The sequence below is a fragment of the Perca flavescens genome, chromosome 10 (genome assembly GCF_004354835.1).
Source record: "Perca flavescens isolate YP-PL-M2 chromosome 10, PFLA_1.0, whole genome shotgun sequence".
NCBI classification, from domain to species: domain Eukaryota; kingdom Metazoa; phylum Chordata; class Actinopteri; order Perciformes; family Percidae; genus Perca; species Perca flavescens.
The window spans coordinates 10,188,024-10,207,869 of record NC_041340.1 but is presented as its reverse complement, the minus strand read 5'-3'; the positions used below and the strand labels follow the sequence as shown (position 1 = coordinate 10,207,869).

Sequence of the window (19,846 nt, the reverse complement as noted above, 5' to 3'; positions counted from 1 at the left end):
CAAACAGCCAAAGTCACTTCTTGAAATGGTAAAACTTAATAGGCACAAAATGATGATGTATCTTACTATATTAAAGATGTATCTTACTATATTGCACTTTGGATAATATACTGCAATAACATTAAGTAAACTCAAGGGCCATTCTCAGTCTGTTTACCACCTCTGTTAAAGAATGTTATAGGCTTAGTATATTGTGCCCATAAATATTATACATATATTCTACAATGTCCCTCTGGGTGATAAACATAAAGTTAACACACACACACACACACACACACAGCAAATACTTCTGATTGTATGATTACAACTATCTTTTACTCAGTATGAAGCTTGTGAGCCTATCAGACTGAGATATTATGCATTATTCTTAATTATCAAAATGTATATTTTATTGTGATATTTTCGTGGAAATGATCTGCACAAAAAGACTGATGGATTGAAGATTAAAATTATTATTGTACAATAATAAGAGACACACCTCTGGGCGAAAAGGAGTGTCTCCTGACTAGAAAAATGCATCATTTATAGTTTTCCCTATGAACGCATACATGTGCAGCATCTGACTACTCAATATAGAAGGTAACCAAGATACATGTCTCAACAAAGCATATCATCTCCATATGACTTTTGATTTCAATGTAGTTTTCAGTTTCCAAGTGAAAAGAATGAGCAGAGTTAGGGTAATTAAGACTTGAAAAAATAATAAAATGTTTCATGAAAGTTTACTTCCACAGTATTCAGTGTCTGGCAAGTGTTTTCAGGGTAAATTGTGTTGCATTAAAGAGGATTAAGTATGAATGTGGTACTTTATACTGTCACTTATGTAATATGATTAATTGCTGTTTTCACGCTATGAACCCTTGGAGGAGTGACTAAATAGGGCTGAAAGGGACTCATTGTTGACTGTTCATAATAAGAGCAGCAGCCAAATGCCTTCATATCAAGAGGAAAATCAGATAATACATTCATTTTCAAAATATTTTTATGACACTTGTTTCTGGGCTGTTAATATAAATGTTCGAATACTGAAAGTTATGTCATCAAAACAAGTGCAGAGACATACATTAAGTGCTGCAACTATGAAAGGAGATTGTTTAAAAGGCCGAATGTGAAGGATGTCAACGTTTCAGGTACTTCAGAAGGTCAGCACTGTGCGGATACTGCAATGAAAAAACAAAACAAATTAGGTTAGGACTCAGCAGAAAACGAAAACGTGAAAGGGCCTTTACAAAAGAAAATAGATAATTATCCATTGTGCATGAATGAACTGTTCTCACCTCTTTCCAGCATGCATGAGGTCAAATCCCTCATTTATCTGCTCAAAGGGCAGGGTGTGGGTCACAAACTCATCCACCTTCAGCTTCTTATTCATGTAGTCTTCCACCAATTTAGGAACGCTTTCCACACTCTTCCACCCTGGGGGTGAATATTAAAACCAGGTTAATAACTTTAACCAAAGCTAAACTGAATAGAACTAATCTTTCACCAAAAGGCCTTGGGGAAGGCACTTATTCCCCAACTAAATGTATACAAGTTTGTGTTCAAGCTCTACTTGGTAGAACAAAAGAAATCACCAGATATGATAATAACCTACAGTATTTTACATGCTTCGACAGTTGTTCCATGACCATTCCAAGGCTAATTAACATTTGCTATCTTTGAGTCCAATTATGAAAATTTTAAAGTTTTAGCTCCAGTTTAAACTACGCTGAAGTCGTAAACTAATGAAGTGGATGCTAAAAAAAAAAAAAAAAAAAAAAAAAGCCTAATTACCCATAGTTAAAATATACAAAAGGCTTTGAACTCACAGAAGGTTGGAACTGCAGCCAGACCACATTAAGCCCATTATAACAAGTCATTATCTAACACAGTCTGTCACCTCCAAAGGCTGTGCCCCTCCACACTCGGCCCGTCACCAGCTGGAAAGGTCTGGTCGAGATCTCCTGTCCAGCTCCGGCTACGCCGATGATGACACTTTCACCCCATCCTTTATGGCACGCCTCCAGAGCAGCTCTCTGAAATAATAAAATGGTAATTTTCCTGTTTTCTATGAATTGCCAACTGATGCTGCTTGCGCCAGGTGTTGAGTACACACTATGTACATCTGCAACGGCTCTACTATGTAGCCTACATCTACCAACCAATTGGGATGACCAATAAACACAGTTAATGTATGAAAATGATTTATATGTTGCTTATTGCTATTTGTATATGATGATGTCCAGCATGTTTTTTGTTTTTTTCAATAATACAATTTGAACATTAAGTGTCTCACCATGATTTGCACATTTCCAATGCACTCAAATGAATAGTCCACACCCCCGTCAGTCATCTCCACCAGAACCTCCTGGATGGGCTTGCTGTGGTCCTTAGGGTTCACAAACTCAGTGGCTCCAAACTCCTTGGCTTTCTCAAACTTTGCGGGGTTGATGTCCACACCGATGATCCTGGTTGCCCCAGCAACCTTGCAGCCCATAATAACAGCCAAGCCAACAGCACCAAGGCCAAATACAGCACATGTGGAACCAGGCTCAACCTGAGTGTGCATGAGGAAGAATAGCAGCGTGATAATTTTGCCTTTTTGGGGTGAATTTAATAGTCACTACAAAAATAGGAAAAAAATAAAACAATCTTGGAAACAGATGCCCATGGCAGCAATTCGTTTACATCAAATCTGCATGATTAATAAGGGTGACCCATTTCAGAGTGAAGCCTACAAACAATGACAACAAGTTCATCTCTTTTCATTGTATCCTTTGGGTGACACTTTGTGACAAACTTGTTCTGCATAACAAGCTCCAAACAATAACACTTTAGGCCTCCTGCACACTAGCTGCGTGGCGTGTCGGTTTTTATTTTGGCTCCCATGTCCCACATCTCAGGCGCCGAAAACACGTGCGTGCTAGAATTTTTGCCTATTTTTCATGTGAAAACGCAAGCGTGTTGGAAGCGTTTCCAGGCAAAATAGAAAAGGAAAAGATGTTTATGTGTCATTTTGACACAAATACATTTAATAAATGACATTTTGATGTTTGAAAGTCTCTAGGTTTTGACATGAATGCAGATATAAATGTAATATAAAAAAATTATAATAATTAACAATTTCCAAATATTGCACCTGTCAATACAGAACAAAATATTCTGTAGCCTATTTTGCCATCAATACTGCCGACGTTGTCTTGGTTGTAATCAAATCAGTATATATTTAGGTTTAACGTGGTATTTCATTTTATCAATGGAAAACATACATGTGTACAGACAAGGCTAGTAAGCAGCAGCGCCGCCAGACAACGTTTCTGGTGTGCAAAGACATAGAAAACGCCATGCAGGCGCCACGCAGCTGACACGCAACAGAAATGCCACCCTCACGCCACACAGCCAGTGTGCAGGAGGCCTTAGCAATAAACGTATGTACAAATGCTTCTTTTTTGTAAGGAGGCGGTCTTATACTGTAGCATGGCCTGGCGTGATACCTACCTTGGCAGTGTTGAGAGCAGCACCGTAACCTGTAGAAATGCCACAACCAAGAAGGCACACTTTATCCAGTGGAGCCTTCGCGTTCACCTTGGCGAGAGAGATGTCGGCCACCACAGTATACTCCGAAAAAGTGCTGGTCCCCATGAAGTGAAACACTTGCTTTCCCTTGCAAGTGAAGCGTGAAGTGTTGTCAGGGAGCAGGCCACGGCCCTGGGTTACTCTGCAGGTTGGAAGCACAGGGAAAAGAGGATTTCTTTTCATGTATGATGAAACTCAGCTCTGTACTTCAATGCTTGGCAGGGCAGGCTCAAACTAATGATGACTGAGCTTTGATTTGGTTGCCCTGGGGGTGGGATACCTGCGGCTGTGAATCCAACTATTGAGGTTGCACATTCTGCCACAGAGAAATACATTTTTTTGAATTTAGGTTTTATGCCTAAAAAAAAAAAAAAAAAAAAACGGTCTTCGCCAACTCAAGGTTGCATACATAAGTCTTGCAGCATTACCTAATTTTCTGGCAAAGGTTGGTCTTGGGATTTTTGCAGAATTTGCATTCACCACACTGTGGCACATACAACGGGACGACAGTATCACCTCGGCGAAAGAGAATTGTGAATAGTTAGAAATCACGCAAAACGTTAAGTATTCACAACACATTTGGATAGCATGTCTGGCAGCTAAATACCTGGCTTGAACTTGGTGACACCCTCACCAACGCTCTCCACAGTTCCAGCACCCTCATGGCCCAAGATGACAGGGAAAAGTCCCTCGGGGTCACTGCCACTCAGAGTGTAGGCATCTGTATGACACACCCCTGTAGCAAAGATCTGAGAGACACAGCGTCATTTTAAGTTCATGTCAGACACAGCTGCTAAGTGCAAGAATGGAATATAAAAGACGGTAGGCCTTAATATTAACATGATCTAACCCTAAACCTAATTACCTAATGTCTAAGTTATGGCATTCAGAAGTTATGAAACATAAAAATCATACAAGTTTATCTTAAAATGTTGGGCTATGTGTGGTCCTTCCAAGGTAGTCATTTCCCTAAAATATAATAAAAAAAAGCAAGATACAATATCAGTAGAATTTGGTTTACCTTGATGCGAACTTCATGGGCCTTGGGTGGGGCTACCTCCACCTCCTCAATGGAAAGAGGCTTCCCAGATTCCCAGGCAACAGCTGCCTTGCACTTAATGACCTGGGGGCAAAGTACGTACACAATACGTGTTGTCCTTATTCTAACAATGCTTCTACAGGTAATTAAGTAACTGCAGCAATGGGTTGACTGGGGCTTTGTAGTGTGTGCGGCAGGGCGAGCTATAGTTGCACAGTGTACTTTGCCTTTGAACTGTACCCAGGCTTATGCAGAGCCAACCCAGAGTTCCAGTAGTTCACTTGGAGTGACGTTGTGCTTTAATGCCATTTACCCCATAATGTCCAGTTACATACTGCAAAATAAGTGAGACTTGCCTACGATTTATTGTCCACCAAAACTGGTTTCTTAATTAACTAAATCAGAATTAAAGATATCTCTGGGGACAAGCACTGCAGCAACATGCAGCATACTAGTTGCGAGTGACTGATCGAAGATCCACGTTAAGTAACGGAAGAGTGATTTATCTGTACTTGTTCATTCAACGTAAGTTACGTGAATGCGTGCGCGCTAGTTGAGAGAACCTTGCTTTTTTTAATGCTACATGTGTAATTGATGCAACCTTTACGGCACATACACAATGAACTACTGCATTTAAAATGTGCATTGCGCATTTCGTGGGAAATGTACTTACTTTTCCAGCTGTCTCCATGTTCGTTCCTTCAGCACAAGAGGGAGGGAGGGGCGGTGCGCAGCCGTAAAGGAGTTAACGTCCGGACCAATCAGAAACGAGAACGCGCAGCATAAGTATGACGCAGGCGCGGTAGAGAATTTCAGTCATGATTTAAGTTTGTTTCTCTGTATGATTGTATTGAATGAGTACGTGCCTGAAATTTTGTATATTTTAATGTTTTCTTCAGTAAAGTTGAAAAAAATATTTCACGGTTGGTACAGTCTGTTTTTATCATGTGAAGGCCCCGAACAGAGAGAACAGTTTTATAACCGTGTAAAGCCATCCATCCATCTTCGTCCGCTTATCCGGGGTCGGATAACCATATCAAAATATATATATTTTCTCGTGTAGCACATATAAACCAACATTTGAAAGTGAAAGCTAATTCTTGGCCATGTAAATAGTAGATTGACAAATTAAACTGACAACTGAGCTGAACTGAACTCTGCGCTCAAAATCAGCAAAATAGTTTACTCTTTATTTCTGAGCATACTAAATGTGGGATGGTGAAGGTATTCATTTGTATATACAAATCAGCATAATTTGGTAGATTTCAATATAACATATTTACCTATCCTAAAAAAAAATCTACTCCTTCCTTAATTAAATGTATTGAAACTATGAATATGCAAATACTTTTTATCTTAAAAGTTTAACCACTGGGCACAAATTCTTTAGCTACACTTGCTGTACACTCACATGGTGTATGTCCCCCCCCCACCATTTATTCTTCACCTTAGGATGACGTTTAACATTGTACTACAAACCTTCTACATGAGCAATACAAATAAAAACACAGTTACAAAGCACCTTTTAATTAAGGCCTTTAACAAGGCCTTTAACAAAAATGTGACAATATTCTGCTTAAGATTTAACAAATTATCGGTATTAAAATGTTTTTTTTTTACTAACAGCATATAAAGATTTTCCACACATTTTCCCATATCAGAAGAAATGAATAAAATGAGGTTTGTGAATGTATCTCTTGAAATCTTGATTGAAGTACACATCTGTCATCATGGCCAAACATTTGAACACAATCAGCAGAGGATAATGATAAGCTTGTTCACAAAGGGACCCAACATCTCTCCCTAACAGGCTGAAAGGTCCTCGTTATGTTGCACACAAGCATAATTATGAACCTTTTAAATAAAAATGAAGATCCATCACATATTCAAAACTGGTAAAAAAGAAGAAAAAAAAAAGGGGAAAATCCATTCAAGTTCAACAAATAGAGGCAATGTCCATATTCGGAGTCCAACAGGCCAGGCATTGGCAGAGAATATAGCCTTTTTGCTTGTGTAGCAGTAGAAGACAAGGCTGACACCGTCACACCAGACCATCACTGTCAGATCATCTCCCGCCTACAAGTGAACAACGAAAAACTGTTACCTTTACACATGAAAAAAATATATAAAAGTATAATTTGTAGAACACTGAAAAAAGGGGCAAACCTCTGAATCCACGTCCTCCTCCGCCTCCTCCTCTTCCTCTGAAGCCTCCTCCTCCGCCGCCGCCTCGTCCACCTCCAAATCCTCCACCGCGGCCGCCTCCAAATCCTCCACCGCGGCCGCCTCGGAAACCACCTGAAACAAAAACTAAATTAAATCAAACCACTCTTACAAGCCATGCTCTAAAATCGGCACAAAGGAACCCCGCTCTGAATCTACAATAACTAAGACTGACAGATCATTTCGGCATAAGTGCCCAAGAGGGAAAAAAAAAAATAGCTACACATTCATCAACAGGAGACGGATTAATTAAAATGAGACAAAGTTTGGATGCCTCACCTCCACGACCACCGCCTCTTCCTCCACCTCGACCCCCTCGGCCTCCTCTTGGTGGACCCTTCTCTCCTGGCGGCCTGGGGAGGAATCTCTGCAGCGGGAGAAGCTTCATTGGATCTATATAAAACTAAAAGACGGTGCAAAATCACATACAGTGTAAAACAGAGAAATTAGTTTTTAAGTATGCAAATGTACTACTTTGAAATTAATTGTTATACCTTCTGCAGTTTCTTAAATGAAGAGGCCTTCATATTTTCTGAAAGTTTGACTGAAAAATACTGCAAGGATAGGTTAAGGAATTAACAGGATTTTTGAGCAGCAACAATATTTAACTCACAGAGGTTGAACTTTACTTTATTATTTCACCACAGGTTGATTCAGAGGTCCAGAGACCGATTAGAAAAGGATACAAAGTCCCGGAGCTGGCCAAATATCTCATCCACTTTGCCGATCTGCTCCTTGTTTTCCAAGTAGACTGGGGCATTGAAGTAGGGAACTTTGTTTTCCTCTGTCGTACACTTGCACACAATGTCATCTTCACATGGATGCACAAACTCTCCCAGTCCTGCAGGGCGGAAACACAATGAACCACAGTTAGTTGAGTAAAGGGTGTTTTAGCTATCCCGACAAATGCCCAGTTCCAATACCCTCCCTCTGGTTGACTTCATGAGCCCTTTATACATAGTTTCGATAAGTTTGCAACTCAGAACATTTGCTTTAGGAAATAAGCCACAATTCATGCTTTTGGGACATTAAAGCAGCCAATTACATATTTGAAGCATAAAAAAAAGAAAAAGGAGTTGGCAAAAGTACATTGAGTCATGCTTAAAACCCTGTAAGTATAAACACTCGTCACTACTTTTTTGTCTTATGATAGCATGATGGTGATATCCAAATACTGCAATTTCACAGGTTGCAGAGATAATAAAGATTACTATGAGTTTTAAAACATGTAAGCATTCAGAAAACCAAAGATGGCTGAATGATTGCAGTGTCGGTTTTGTGAGCTTTTTGCTTTTCAGGCACTTCTAAATGATTCAGCCTAAGGACTGATATACAGTACCAGTGTTCAGAAAGATTTACGGTAAGTTTTCTAAGTCGTTGATTCAAATGTCGATGTTGACATGAATGGTATTTATGAATGGGAAACTAATTGTGGTAACTTTCCTGTGACGTCAAAACTCATCATACAGGGGATGTCATTTAAAGTCTGAATGCTTAGTTTTTAATGTGAAGGATGGGTACTGGAGCTGGGCCTAACTGTTTTGGACATATAACGTTACAACAAGCTCTCAACTTCTGCACCATCTTCTCAGCGGTACTGGCTTGATGATCTTACCGACGACATACTCTGGAGGACCGTAGTCTTGTTGTCTATTAAAACCACCTCTGCCACCACCGCGTCCAAATCCACCTCCTCTGCCTCCTCCGAATCCCCCTCCTCCTCTGCCTCCTCCGAATCCACCTCCTCCTCTGCCTCCTCCACCTCGGTTAAATCCTCCACCTCCTCTGCCTCCTCGTCCACCTCCTCCTCTGAAAGACATTTTGCTTCAAATCCTCTGTGAGAAACGCGACAAAAAGGAGAGGAAACTAGTCAGAAGAAAACAAAGACAACATAAAAACACACGCGAATCCACGGTTGGTTAAATGGAGCATGGACTGTGGTAGAAATCCAATGCATTCAACGACCTAACATCGTGGATTCAGCAGCACTTCAGAAGGTCTAGCTAACATGCTAACGATAGCTCAATTCAGACTATTAAACTAACGTGAACGTTACACAATTCAGCCGCATCTTCTTCCACGCATCAACACGTCATGTGTTCACTTGAGAATTTACACTTTAAAAAAAGTCTGCAACCCCATCCACACACAGTTAAAGCGGATTACTCACAAATGTGATCGGCTAGCTGCTGCTATTTACTCCGAAAGACTTCCATGCGATGACAACACGTGTGAGCAAGGGCTGCCGTAAAGGCATTTGCCAGTATCGGGAAATGTCGTAAATTCACATCTCTACCGCCGCGCAGGCTATGCGCGCAGGCATCATATTTAAAGAAGCAGCACAGCCCAATGAGCACAGCAGACAGTCAGTTGACTCATCAAGATAAATAAGAGACTCGGTCAGTATAACTTTACAGACTCCAACATTATGGCACATAGTTATTTCTGTGAGAATGATTGATGTACGCAAATGTAAATATTCCGATAATATGGTTATTTTGTTCAAATGCAGACAAAAAAAGTAGTTAACAACACTCAACAATGTCAACAGCTGGTCAGGTAAGAAATAAATTCATCTACGATGTATTCACTGTTTGTTTTATATGCAGTAACATAGGCCTAAATGTTAATGTTGCCTGGAGTCTGTCCGTTCTGACAGCCCTATGTATAACGATACAGAATACTGTTTTTGTAATGATGGACGAATACGCCCAGCCAAGACTTTCCCCGGTCTTCTCATATGAGACGGGCTTAAAAATACAGTGTGACTCACAACCCAACCCATGCTCACAACCAAACAACGTTTGTCTCTCTTAGGTCATCCGATGCAAAGCAGCTGTTGCATGGGAGCCCAGGAAGCCTCTGTCCATTGAGGATGTGGAGGTGGCCCCACCTAAAGTCCACGAAGTCCGCATCAAGGTCAGCTGCTTATCACAAGTTTGGCTGTAATGCAAGAAAACATATTCTCTCCAACTTTGGTTGTAAATGTGGGCACTTATACAGCAAACTTTCCAGTGTTAATTAACTTTTTTTTTTTTTTTTTTTTTTTTTTTTTAGTGGTAATCATTTGAATTTGATTATGTTAAATTATATCAGAATTAGGGTTGGGCATCGTTTGGATATTAACGATTCTGATTCCAATTCCGATTCTTCCTTTCAATTCCGGTTCTTATCGATTCCGATTCTTTGAGGGGTGGAGTTGAAACGGGTCACATACTTATTTCACAAATAAGAGTAAAGTTTTATTTTGATTCAAAGGTGGGTTGCAGTTTAACGGGGCTTTTTCAACATAAAATAGAACCACACTAGAGCACCGCTTACTGTGCTCCAAGGCTGCAACACAACAAGCGCCTGGCCGCTACGGAAACCACAAGTTGCACATGTTAAATTTTGAACCCATGGTCAGATTTGAAACCAAATCCTCCAAACGATTCCAATAAAGAAACGATTCCGATGGAATCGTAATTTTTTTAACCGATTCCAAGTAGGAATCGGTTCTCGATGCCCAACCCTAATCAGAATGCAATGAGCTAATAGGAACAATGTCATAATTCCATCCCAGTGACATATTAACAAAGACATAAGGGTGAGACTTGTGTCACTCAATGTTGCTTTCAGGTTTTACTTGTATCATGTAAGCAACAAATGCTGACAGGAAATACTGTCACTCATTCTCAGTATTGCATAACAACCACATTCACTTCCTAAAACTGTCCCGTGACTCAGCTACCAAACTGTTTGTACAGATAGTTGCCACCGGTGTGTGCCACACAGACCGGGAGTACCTGTATGAAGCTGCAAAAGGGATGAAGTTCAGACCATTCCCGTTAGTTCTCGGCCATGAAGCAGCAGGCATAGTGGAGAGCGTTGGTCCTGAAGTCACCAAATTCTCACCAGGTGCATTGTACAGCTCACAGCAAAACGAGATGACATGACACGTGACTCTGACTGAAGTGGTCTGTTTTTTGTTGTTTTCACAGGCGACAAAGTTATTCCTCTTTTTCTGCCACAGTGTGGGGAATGTAAACGGTGCCACAGTCCCAAAACCAATCAGTGCAGGAAGAACTGGTGATTTTTTTGCTTTGTTTTGTTTACACACACACAAAGCATCATTGTGTTCATTATGTTTAACTACTCCGTGTTTCCTTTTTTTGTGGCTTTTAGGACAAATACACAAGTGGGCGTATTGGCTGATGGCACAAGCAGGATATCCTGCAAGGGGCAGCAGGTGTACCAGTTCCTTGGCGTCAGTTCTTTCTCCCAGTACACTGTGGTTCCCGATACCTCACTTGCAAAGATAAGAAGCGATGCACCGCTAGACAAAGTGTGTCTGCTAGGCTGTGGTGTCTCCACTGGTTATGGTGCTGTTCTCAATACAGGCAAGGTAAGAGGATACAGATCTGCTTCTTCTTGTACTCTGCATGTCCTTAGAACAAGAGGAATGCAACACATTTACCAAGATTTATTTACATATTAAACATTATTAAACATTAAACAGTTGGATGGATATATACAACAAGCGCCTGGCCGCTTGTTGTATATAATATATATATATATTATATAATATATATATTAGAGATGGGTATTGGTATCGGGAAGTACTGGAGTTTATGCACCGATCCGATACCACGTAATAAAGCCCTAAAGAAAATCTACGTTAAAGTAGTTTATTTATGTCAAACAGCTGAGCCAGACAGACAACAAAGATAGAAATCATATCACATCCATACAGGGATAGTAGTATACAGTTGTTAAAACATAATAAAATATATAACACACTGGTATCGGCCAATACACAAGTTCAGGTATCGGAATCGTTATCAGGAAGCAAAAAATGGTCATTGACATTTTTTGTCAAGTTGCTGCCCAGTGTTAACAGTACGTAGCAAGACTGTAGTTATTTATTTTCCCCACTTGTAGAGAACACGAGCACCACATAAGTGTACTGTGGGTTAAAAAGAGCTAAGGAGTTCCATATTCCACCACTTCTGTTTTGCATATTAAAATGTGTATACTGGATATGTTTAGAAGAATGAAGGCAAAATGTACTATATAAAAGTTATCTTTGAACATGGTGAATTGACCTCATCAGACATCTCTCAAACAGCTTTCTGGTTGACTGATTCCCAAAGTGTGTGTATCCAGGTGGAAAAAGATTCCTCGTGTGCCGTGTTTGGGCTCGGAGCTGTCGGACTGGCAGCCGTCATGGGCTGCAAGGTTGCCGGGGCAACCAGGATCATTGGTGTGGATATCAACACTGCAAAGTTTGAGAAAGCCAAGGAGTTTGGTGCCACTGAATGTGTCGACCCCACAAAATTTAGCAAGTCCATTCAGGAGGTTCTGGTGGAGATGACAGACGGAGGAGTGGACTACGCTCTGGAGTGTGTTGGAAGTCCAGGTGTTATGGTGGGTGTACATGTCTACAGGTACAGCAGGAAGCCTTTAGTAGCCTGTACAGTGTTGTAAGTGCACGTAGGTTTGCTCAGAACTTCCGCATAAAGAAAATATGACACAATTACACAATTGTTGACATACACAATTTGTATTTGTGCAATTGACATTTTTTCACCAGTCTAGTTTGATCATATTCTGTGTATTTTTAAATATATTTTAAAAGGTGTATTAATTAAGACCACTGGTGCTTTGTGTTGTCCTAGAGTGCTGCACTTGAGTCTACGATGGATGCCTGGGGCACCTGTGTCATTGTTGGGTGGACGGAGACGGAAGCAATGAGCGTCATGGTTGAAAAGATCCTGATGGGACGCACCTTGAAGGGGACTTATTTTGGAGGTAAACTTAAAAGAAGTTACCAGGTCTATTAGTTAATGCAAAATGGCCTTTCATAACGATTCAGCAACACTTTATGGTAATAACAGTGACAAAGAAATTGCATAATAAGTTAAACTCAATGCAAAGGATGGCTTTTCATAATGCTTCCGTAACAATTTATGGTAATTAGAATGAGTAAGATATTGCTTAATAAGTTAAACTTAAAATTCAAAGTAACATTGTTAAAGTTAAGATCCAACCCTGCTATCGATACACCAGTCAGTTGATGTTTACAGCTGGAGTTTTGATGCAAGTCCCCCACAGTGAAAAAGTAAAGTCTTTTTTCTTGAGTCACTGTTTAACAGGCATACTACCAAATTTACTGAGAAGAGGCAGGTAGCTAATATCTTCAAGCTAGCCAAACCAGAATGCAATGCAGCCACATACCATGTTGAATTTTAAGTGAGACAAGAGGCCTTGGTTAAAATATATAGATATTATAACGTGTGTGATGACATTTTTGAAGGAATGTACAGTATTTAACTACACGCTCACATCTGATTAAAAGTAACAAGTCTGCGCCCATTAACTGAATTGTCCACCAGCACATCTAACATATCTGGTATTATAAGAGTATCCAGGAGGGTTTTTGCTTGGGGGGGGCTACATAAAAAGATGATGAGGAAAGATGCCTTTTTAGGGGCTCATTAATATCTGCTATGTTGTGGTTCATGAGGACTCAGTTTTGTTTTGCGCTTCTAAAGGTTGGAAGAGTGTGGAGGATGTGCCTAAACTGGTGGACGACTACATGAACAAAAAGCTGAAGCTGGATGAGTTTATCACCAACAACCTCCCGCTGGATCAAATCAATGTGGCCTTTAACGATATGAAAAGTGGTAAAGGGTAAGAGCCGATTTATTTGTGGCTATTAGGCTTTTATTAATGTTTTGTGTGTGTGTGTGTGTGTGTGTGTGTGTGTGTGTGTGTGTGTGTGTGTGTGTGTGTGTGTGTGTGTGTGTGTGTGTGTGTGTGTGTGTGTGTGTGTGTGTGTGTGTGTGTGTGTGTGTGTGTGTGTGTGTGTGTGTGTGTGTGTGTGTGTAACACTGTACTCCCCTAAAGCTTTAACTTCCTCACTAGTCTACTGTATAATATACTCACAACAAAGTGTCAGAGTGGCCTGTTTGATTACATAAACAAGAACCAAAAGATTTCTCATAAAATGATAATGGAATCCTGTAGAAGTCCTGTGCAGTATTTTCCTAAATATATTGACCAAGCAGGGGTTTGTCAAGCTGCTGTTGCCATCTTTGCTCTATTTTATTTTAACAGTTTCCAACACATCATAGAATGTCTGTCTGTCTGTCTGTCTGTCTGTCTGTAATTAAAAAGGACATTTATTATGGTTTTCCAAACAGGAACAATTTGGAATATGATGAAAAGAATATCAAGAATTTTACAAACTGCATGTTTTTCAGCAATGTATGTGTGATATAAATGTATTGTATATATTATTCTATATATCATGTATGTTGGCTGCAACTACCTATTATTTTCTTGATTAATCGCTTACCTTTAACATTTCAAAAAAGCATTCACATTGCAGAGTCAAAAGGTCAAAATAAATGTCTTTTTTTTTTTTTTTTTTTGCCCAACAAACAGCCCAAAACCAAAAGATATTCAAACCTGCAAATATTCGCATTGGAGAAGCTGGAACCAGAGAATGTTAAACAACTCAAAATGATTAATCAATATATTAGGTGTGGTGAGATTTCAGACTTCAGTTATCCTAACAATCTTTCTTTTTTCTCTTTCTTTTTTAGCATCCGTACCGTCATCCGTCTGTATCCAGAGTAGGGCTACTCATATAAGATGAAGAATTTACATGTTAAGTCATTGTAATGACGTTTTGCACACAACTCTGCAGTGTATTTGTGAACATCTCAATGCTCTCTTTCTAAAAAGATGTTGACAATTTAAATGTTTTCCTTGCTTGCCAACTGTCCATATTGGCCACTAGATGGCAGTCTTATATCAGTCTTAAGCTTCTGCATTTGTGTCCATTTAGCCTATTTACAACCTATTTAGCTTTATAAAGTTGCTTATATCTGTAAAGGATTCTGTATTTTATTTATATTAACTTCTGAGGTCGTTTGTTCTTGTTTATCACACACTTGATCAAAAGGGAGAAACACCACAGAATGTCCAGTGCATTTGTGTGAAATAATACTGAATGAAGTTCAAAAGAAATAAACAGCATCCACAGTAACACCTAAGACCTAGTCTCTCTCTACATCTGTCATATTTGGCAGCTATACAGGGATTCTGGTCCTGATATCAATGTGAAATGATAGTTGAAATTACATACCCTTGTATAGAAGATGGGGTAAAAGACAGAGGAAACAAATGGCTGAATCTGTCATTATCTATGGACAAGTATCTGCTTCATGTGGTCAGGCTTACCAAATTTCGTCCTTGGTAATATTATATATTGATTTAATGGTTAGACGGGCTAAAATAACAGTTGTGGGCTGTCAGTACAGAAGACAAAAGGTTGTTTGGGGAATGCCTCTCGGAGAAGAACCGAAATAGCTGTCGGAGGAATTTGTTTTATTGAAGTTCCGTTCAGATCAAATGAATACCCTTGGCAGTTCCCCCTACTTTTCCATCTTTATTTAAAATGGAAAATAAATTGGTGCTCGTCTGCTTATGTTGGTCTCATCTGCCTGAACGCTATCAATCACAGATCACACAGTTTAGACGCCCCTTCATCCTCCCAAAGAATCTTAAAGTAAAGAACATTTTTAAGAAATAGAAAGCAGAATACTGCTTTCTATTTCTCTGCAGAGAATGGAGATAGAAAAGGAGGGAGATCAAAAGACAGAGGAAGACAACTTTTGACAGGTGGTTATGTGACTGGGCATCCTATTATATAAATGTTAGACATGCTCACAGAGTTCTAAGGCTTTCTTGGGGACGTGTATGCCTCATCTATGGTAAAACTATCCTAAGTGACGACCATAAGTCTCCTACCTTTTTTCCTCTGGAATTGTCACAGTTATGTGCAACTAATACAGGGAGGACATGCTATCTGAATTACAACCACAGCATTGTACACATTTTTGAAAGTCTAAACTGTCTGCCTTATCATGTTTCACATGCACCTGTGCAACTTTTCTGCAGATAACTTCTGTATAGGAAACTTTGGCATAAAGTGGAATAGAAATAGAGACAGCTAGCATTTTCAAATGGATATATTTTTATTTATTTTTATTTTTATGCTAATCTGTTTTTCCCTCTGACTGTTGTTACAACTCTGTCAAGCATGAGTCTGCATGGAGATAATTGACGAACAGAAATGCCAGATGAGGTAAATGCCGTCACACAAATAAAAGCATGTCTGGAAAGAAATGTCAAAAGGTGCCGCCTTGCCTTCAAGAGATTTCCTCTTATTTACTAGGCTATATTCCTGTGTGACAGATGGCACATTAAATATGATGAGAACATAAAAACCGTCGATAATAAAAACCCCTATTTGAACAAAGCCAGGGTTTTCTTGTTAAAAACAACACAAAATATAATACACCCATATCCATTTACACCGTTGTAAATGGGAAATAGTGTCGCTATGATTCAACTGAAATTAATGTCATGGCAAATATATAGTATATCCATCAGAAACTACAAATTATACTATCTGGTGTCCCTAGCTTAGTTACATTTTTGTCTTCTAATATTTGTATGGTTTTATATTTGTTATTGCAGTACACATAGAAGAGAAAAAGTTGCCTCTGCATAAGAAATAAGGAGTTTTGAGACGTTATACTAGGAAAAAGACCGGTGTAAATAATAAAACGAATGATGGCTGAATCTCATTAAGTGGCTTCTGTTTCATGGTCCTGGTATTGTGCATGCTGGCTCACTGTCACACTGTCACTGTTTACTGGGACATTGAATTTGTAACATGTATCTACTATGACAAGTCAGAATGTCTGCTGTGAGAAAAAGCTTAGTAAATTAATAGAAGCAGGAACATTTGGTTATTTTAATTAGTTAGTTACATTTTTTTTTTTTAAATTAATTCCCAGTTCAAACACATTACAGGGCTTATATTCTGTAAATGTGTAAAATGGCATTGCTTGTACACCTGTTGGTCTTAGCGGCTGCTGAAATCACAAAATCAGTCGAAATTAAGCTACTGTTTTAACATCTCCGAGAAACAAGCTAGAGGGGAAAGCACGTCTGAAAGAGACAGTCGGTTAGACAGAGAGATAGAGGGATGGATATACTGTACATCCCCAACGGCTACGGTAAGAACGGCCCACTTAGGTCACTAAAGACTGCCAATGCGAGGCCCCTGCTTTATCAGCAAATCCTGGCCATTATACGGTTAATGCCAGGCAATGCCTGTGACATCCCCAGTCTTTCTCGGACAAGGCTAGCTTCAGCTTCTGTGTCAGTGGAACATACCCTGCTTCACTAGAGCACAATACAATACAGTGCCTAGTGTTTTGGAGAGGCTGCTTTAGTGACAGTAGGGTATCGTTATCAAGTGAAAGCCTCCAACATATTAACTTTTTTTTTTTTTTTTTTTAATTAATGATGTTTTAGGCTTGAATTTAAGTTTTGAAATTTCGAGTACTTACGTTTTACAGGGCAACAGTAGTCTACTTTTACAATAATGTGCAGGTGTAATGTGTCAAATACAGTCCATGTTGAAGTGCAAACATCATACTTAGGCGAGAGAAAAAACGAATTGTGGGAGACACATTTTCTTCAAAATTGTATACAAAAATAAGACATTTTGTTGGCACTCACCATACATACGATATAAAAGTTTGCGTTACCACACTTCAGAGGCCTTATTGTAATACAAAACCCCTAAACCTGATAATGACTGTATCATGCTCTTCTCATTGAGCCATGCAACACAATGTGTTTCTTATTTTGTAACCTCTCTATCATATTGTGTCAGTGATTTATAGTTAAGTTGCAACAGAAATAGACAACAAAGAACAGGATTAGACAGACCACACATGGCTATTACCAAAGAGACACACAAGCACACACACACACATAAGGAGCTATATTGCGTGACAGGTCTAAGCTTTTGTTGTGTTTTGTCTGACAGCAGCAGTAAAGTAGTAATTGAGAGATTAGCTCTAAGGTGCTATCATGGCACTCCTTTGTTTAGCCTCTGCCTCATTGGTCACACAGAACATTACTGATATGTGTGGGAAGGAGTCATACATTGAGATTGTTTGCCTTATTTTAGCTCTTTTGAATCTTTCATAAACGACCCGCGTCCAAAAATGGCATCCATAGCCAAGACAATGTACAATATATTATCTCAATTACAGGTACATTTCATACCTTGATAGCAGAATCAGAATGTGTGTATGTATATATGTGTCTTTAATCATTATTGTCAGTAAGTTAAGTTAAAGATCGAATATAGTTCCCTAGAAAAGGTAAAATTATAGAACATTTGACCTGGTTGGCTATACAGAACTCCTCCACGACAGACTTGGACGCAGCCCTATCCCCTCTGCCACAATGCTTTTTTCAGCGTGCCAATATTGAGTCAACAGAGTCATTTCATGTGGTTTGGGCTGAAGGTAGGGGGAGATATTTCTCTCAGACCCTGTGTGTTTACCCCCTAATCCCTGAGAAGAAGTTCACAAGCATGAGGAAAGTACTGGGAGCTTTAGCTACCTCCCAAACCTGCTCAGTTTACCCCTCCCCGGTTTTCCGCAGCCACATGGGACTTGGGTAATTCCTGGGAATGTTTGAGAAGGTTTTTTGTGTGTGTGTGTGGTTGTAAGAATATAATTGGTATGAAATTACCGGTTGTATTCTTATATGGAACAATCTACAATAGTCTATACACTATAAGAATGTGTGCATGTTCAGTAATGCAGTCCATAAAGAATGTCTTCTACCGCTGTTGTTTTGTTACTATGTGCTATAAAACTGCAATTGAGTTGTTACTTTTATATGAAGTACATTATATGTGTAGCACTACAACATAGTAATGTAGTTACAAGAAAATAAATTAGTAGCAGTGCAGGTTGTGGATGGTATGGTTCATTCTACAGTTTAGGTGCCATGACAGCAAAAGCACCCATGATAGCAACTTTAGGCTTTAGACAGAGCAAGAGGAGCCTTTTCGCTTGGTCTAAGTGTGCACCCTTGTACTATAGCTTACATATGAGCTTAGTAGGTCAGAAATATAACTTGTAGCCAATCCATGTCATGCCTTATAAGTGGTAAAAATAATTTTGAACTACATTCTTGAAGCAAAAAAAAAGTGATACTAAAATTGGGGTAATGTGGTCCGACACCTAAATGGCTGAGTGGCAACTGCATTGTGATATATATATATATATATATATATATATATATATATATATATATATATATATATATATATATTGACAGGATAGTTTGAATACAGGAAAGCGGAGACAGAGGGGGGATGAGATGCAAAGAACCGTGGGTCAGATTCAAACCCAGGCCGCTGCAAAGGACTCTGCCTACATTGGCAGCACACTCTACTAGGTGAGCTAGAAGTCACCCCAAGCTAATGCATTCTAAAATGTTTCCTATACACTCGCAAAAATGTTTTTGCACTTTTTGTGTGTTGGCCCTGAAACAGATTCTGGTTCTGATGACTCTTGATATATTTTTCAGCGTGGCTTCAAATGAGTCTCAAGGTTGTGGTAGGACAAAAAATATATAAAGGAGTGTGCGGTGAGTCATAGTTACCTTGTTGTACTGCCACGGTAAAGTACATCATTCTGTTTTTCTCCTTCTCCTCCCGACAACTCACTGTTGCTCACTGTTCACTGTTGTCCAAAGATGAGGCTCCCAAATCACTGTTCCTGGCCTGCTGCCAGGCCACAAAAGGATTGGGCCAATCCCAAAAAATACACTTCTAACTGAACACAGTTGAAACACTTCTTTGGCTGGTAATTGTGGTAAAAAGAAAAGACACCTGAAATGATCCATTATAGGTGCCTGTGCCCATTACTCATTCTCAAGCATCCCACAGTTTTTAATTATATTGGCAGACAGGATTGAAGTGAGTAATGCTGAATTAACATTTACGTATATTTTAAGTATATAGCTGGACCTTATAGCCAGAGTAAAATATACTGAAAGATGAAAGCGTTATTTGAATATTCTTCGCCATTTTTGTATTACCTTTCATATCAGTTTACATAGCTGGCGTCAAACACTAACTAAAACTCACTAATTGTA

The 19,846-nt window shown here is 39.4% G+C and overlaps 3 protein-coding genes across 4 annotated transcripts; 1 reads left to right on the top strand and 2 right to left on the bottom strand.

Annotated features, from left to right (window-relative positions):
- Positions 1-432: 432 nt before the first annotated feature.
- Positions 433-5,369, bottom strand: LOC114562719 (alcohol dehydrogenase class-3). The gene is made up of 9 exons (XM_028589284.1): positions 5,268-5,369; positions 4,577-4,678; positions 4,163-4,304; positions 3,984-4,071; positions 3,478-3,697; positions 2,276-2,536; positions 1,880-2,015; positions 1,278-1,416; positions 433-1,160 (listed from the first exon to the last, which is right to left on the bottom strand). Exons 1-9 carry the CDS (start codon positions 5,283-5,285, stop codon positions 1,136-1,138), a joined length of 1,131 nt encoding a protein of 376 aa, XP_028445085.1. The 5' UTR covers positions 5,286-5,369; the 3' UTR covers positions 433-1,135.
- A 731-nt stretch (positions 5,370-6,100) lies between these two features.
- gar1 (GAR1 homolog, ribonucleoprotein) lies at positions 6,101-9,133 on the bottom strand. 2 transcript variants are annotated; one of them, XM_028589285.1, is made up of 7 exons: positions 8,988-9,133; positions 8,433-8,652; positions 7,504-7,658; positions 7,312-7,371; positions 7,097-7,220; positions 6,761-6,892; positions 6,101-6,670 (listed from the first exon to the last, which is right to left on the bottom strand). In XM_028589285.1, exons 2-7 carry the CDS (start codon positions 8,635-8,637, stop codon positions 6,660-6,662), a joined length of 687 nt encoding a protein of 228 aa, XP_028445086.1. In that variant the 5' UTR covers positions 8,638-8,652; positions 8,988-9,133; the 3' UTR covers positions 6,101-6,659. The 2 variants fall into 2 exon arrangements, with proteins under 2 accessions (XP_028445086.1, XP_028445087.1); XM_028589286.1 differs by lacking the exon at positions 8,988-9,133 and adding an exon at positions 8,874-8,981.
- On the top strand, positions 9,121-15,293 carry LOC114562718 (alcohol dehydrogenase class-3-like). Its single transcript, XM_028589283.1, has 10 exons — positions 9,121-9,216; positions 9,330-9,376; positions 9,635-9,736; positions 10,564-10,714; positions 10,798-10,885; positions 10,982-11,201; positions 11,963-12,223; positions 12,475-12,607; positions 13,351-13,489; positions 14,407-15,293. The coding sequence occupies exons 2-10, from the start codon at positions 9,359-9,361 to the stop codon at positions 14,438-14,440; spliced, it is 1,146 nt and encodes a 381-aa protein (XP_028445084.1). The 5' UTR covers positions 9,121-9,216; positions 9,330-9,358; the 3' UTR covers positions 14,441-15,293.
- Positions 15,294-19,846: the final 4,553 nt, after the last annotated feature.

What these genes read in the sequence shown, in the direction of transcription:
- LOC114562718 (XM_028589283.1), top strand. An exon ending in CTGTTCTCAATACAGGCAAG is followed by an intron (nt 11,202 to 11,962) that starts GTAAGAGGATAC and finishes GTGTGTATCCAG; the next exon opens with GTGGAAAAAGATTCCTCGTG. An exon ending in GATATGAAAAGTGGTAAAGG is followed by an intron (nt 13,490 to 14,406) that starts GTAAGAGCCGAT and finishes TTTCTTTTTTAG; the next exon opens with CATCCGTACCGTCATCCGTC.
- LOC114562719 (XM_028589284.1), bottom strand. An exon ending in AACCTTTGCCAGAAAATTAG is followed by an intron (nt 3,698 to 3,983) that starts GTAATGCTGCAA and finishes TCCAACCTGCAG; the next exon opens with AGTAACCCAGGGCCGTGGCC. An exon ending in TTGGAAATGTGCAAATCATG is followed by an intron (nt 2,016 to 2,275) that starts GTGAGACACTTA and finishes TTATTATTTCAG; the next exon opens with AGAGCTGCTCTGGAGGCGTG.
- gar1 (XM_028589285.1), bottom strand. Translation starts at nt 8,637, where the DNA reads ATGTCTTTCAGAGGAGGAGGTGGACGAGGAGGCAGAGGAGGTGGAGGA. An exon ending in CATTTAAGAAACTGCAGAAG is followed by an intron (nt 7,221 to 7,311) that starts GTATAACAATTA and finishes ACCGTCTTTTAG; the next exon opens with TTTTATATAGATCCAATGAA. An exon ending in AAGAGGCGGTGGTCGTGGAG is followed by an intron (nt 6,893 to 7,096) that starts GTGAGGCATCCA and finishes TTTTTGTTTCAG; the next exon opens with GTGGTTTCCGAGGCGGCCGC.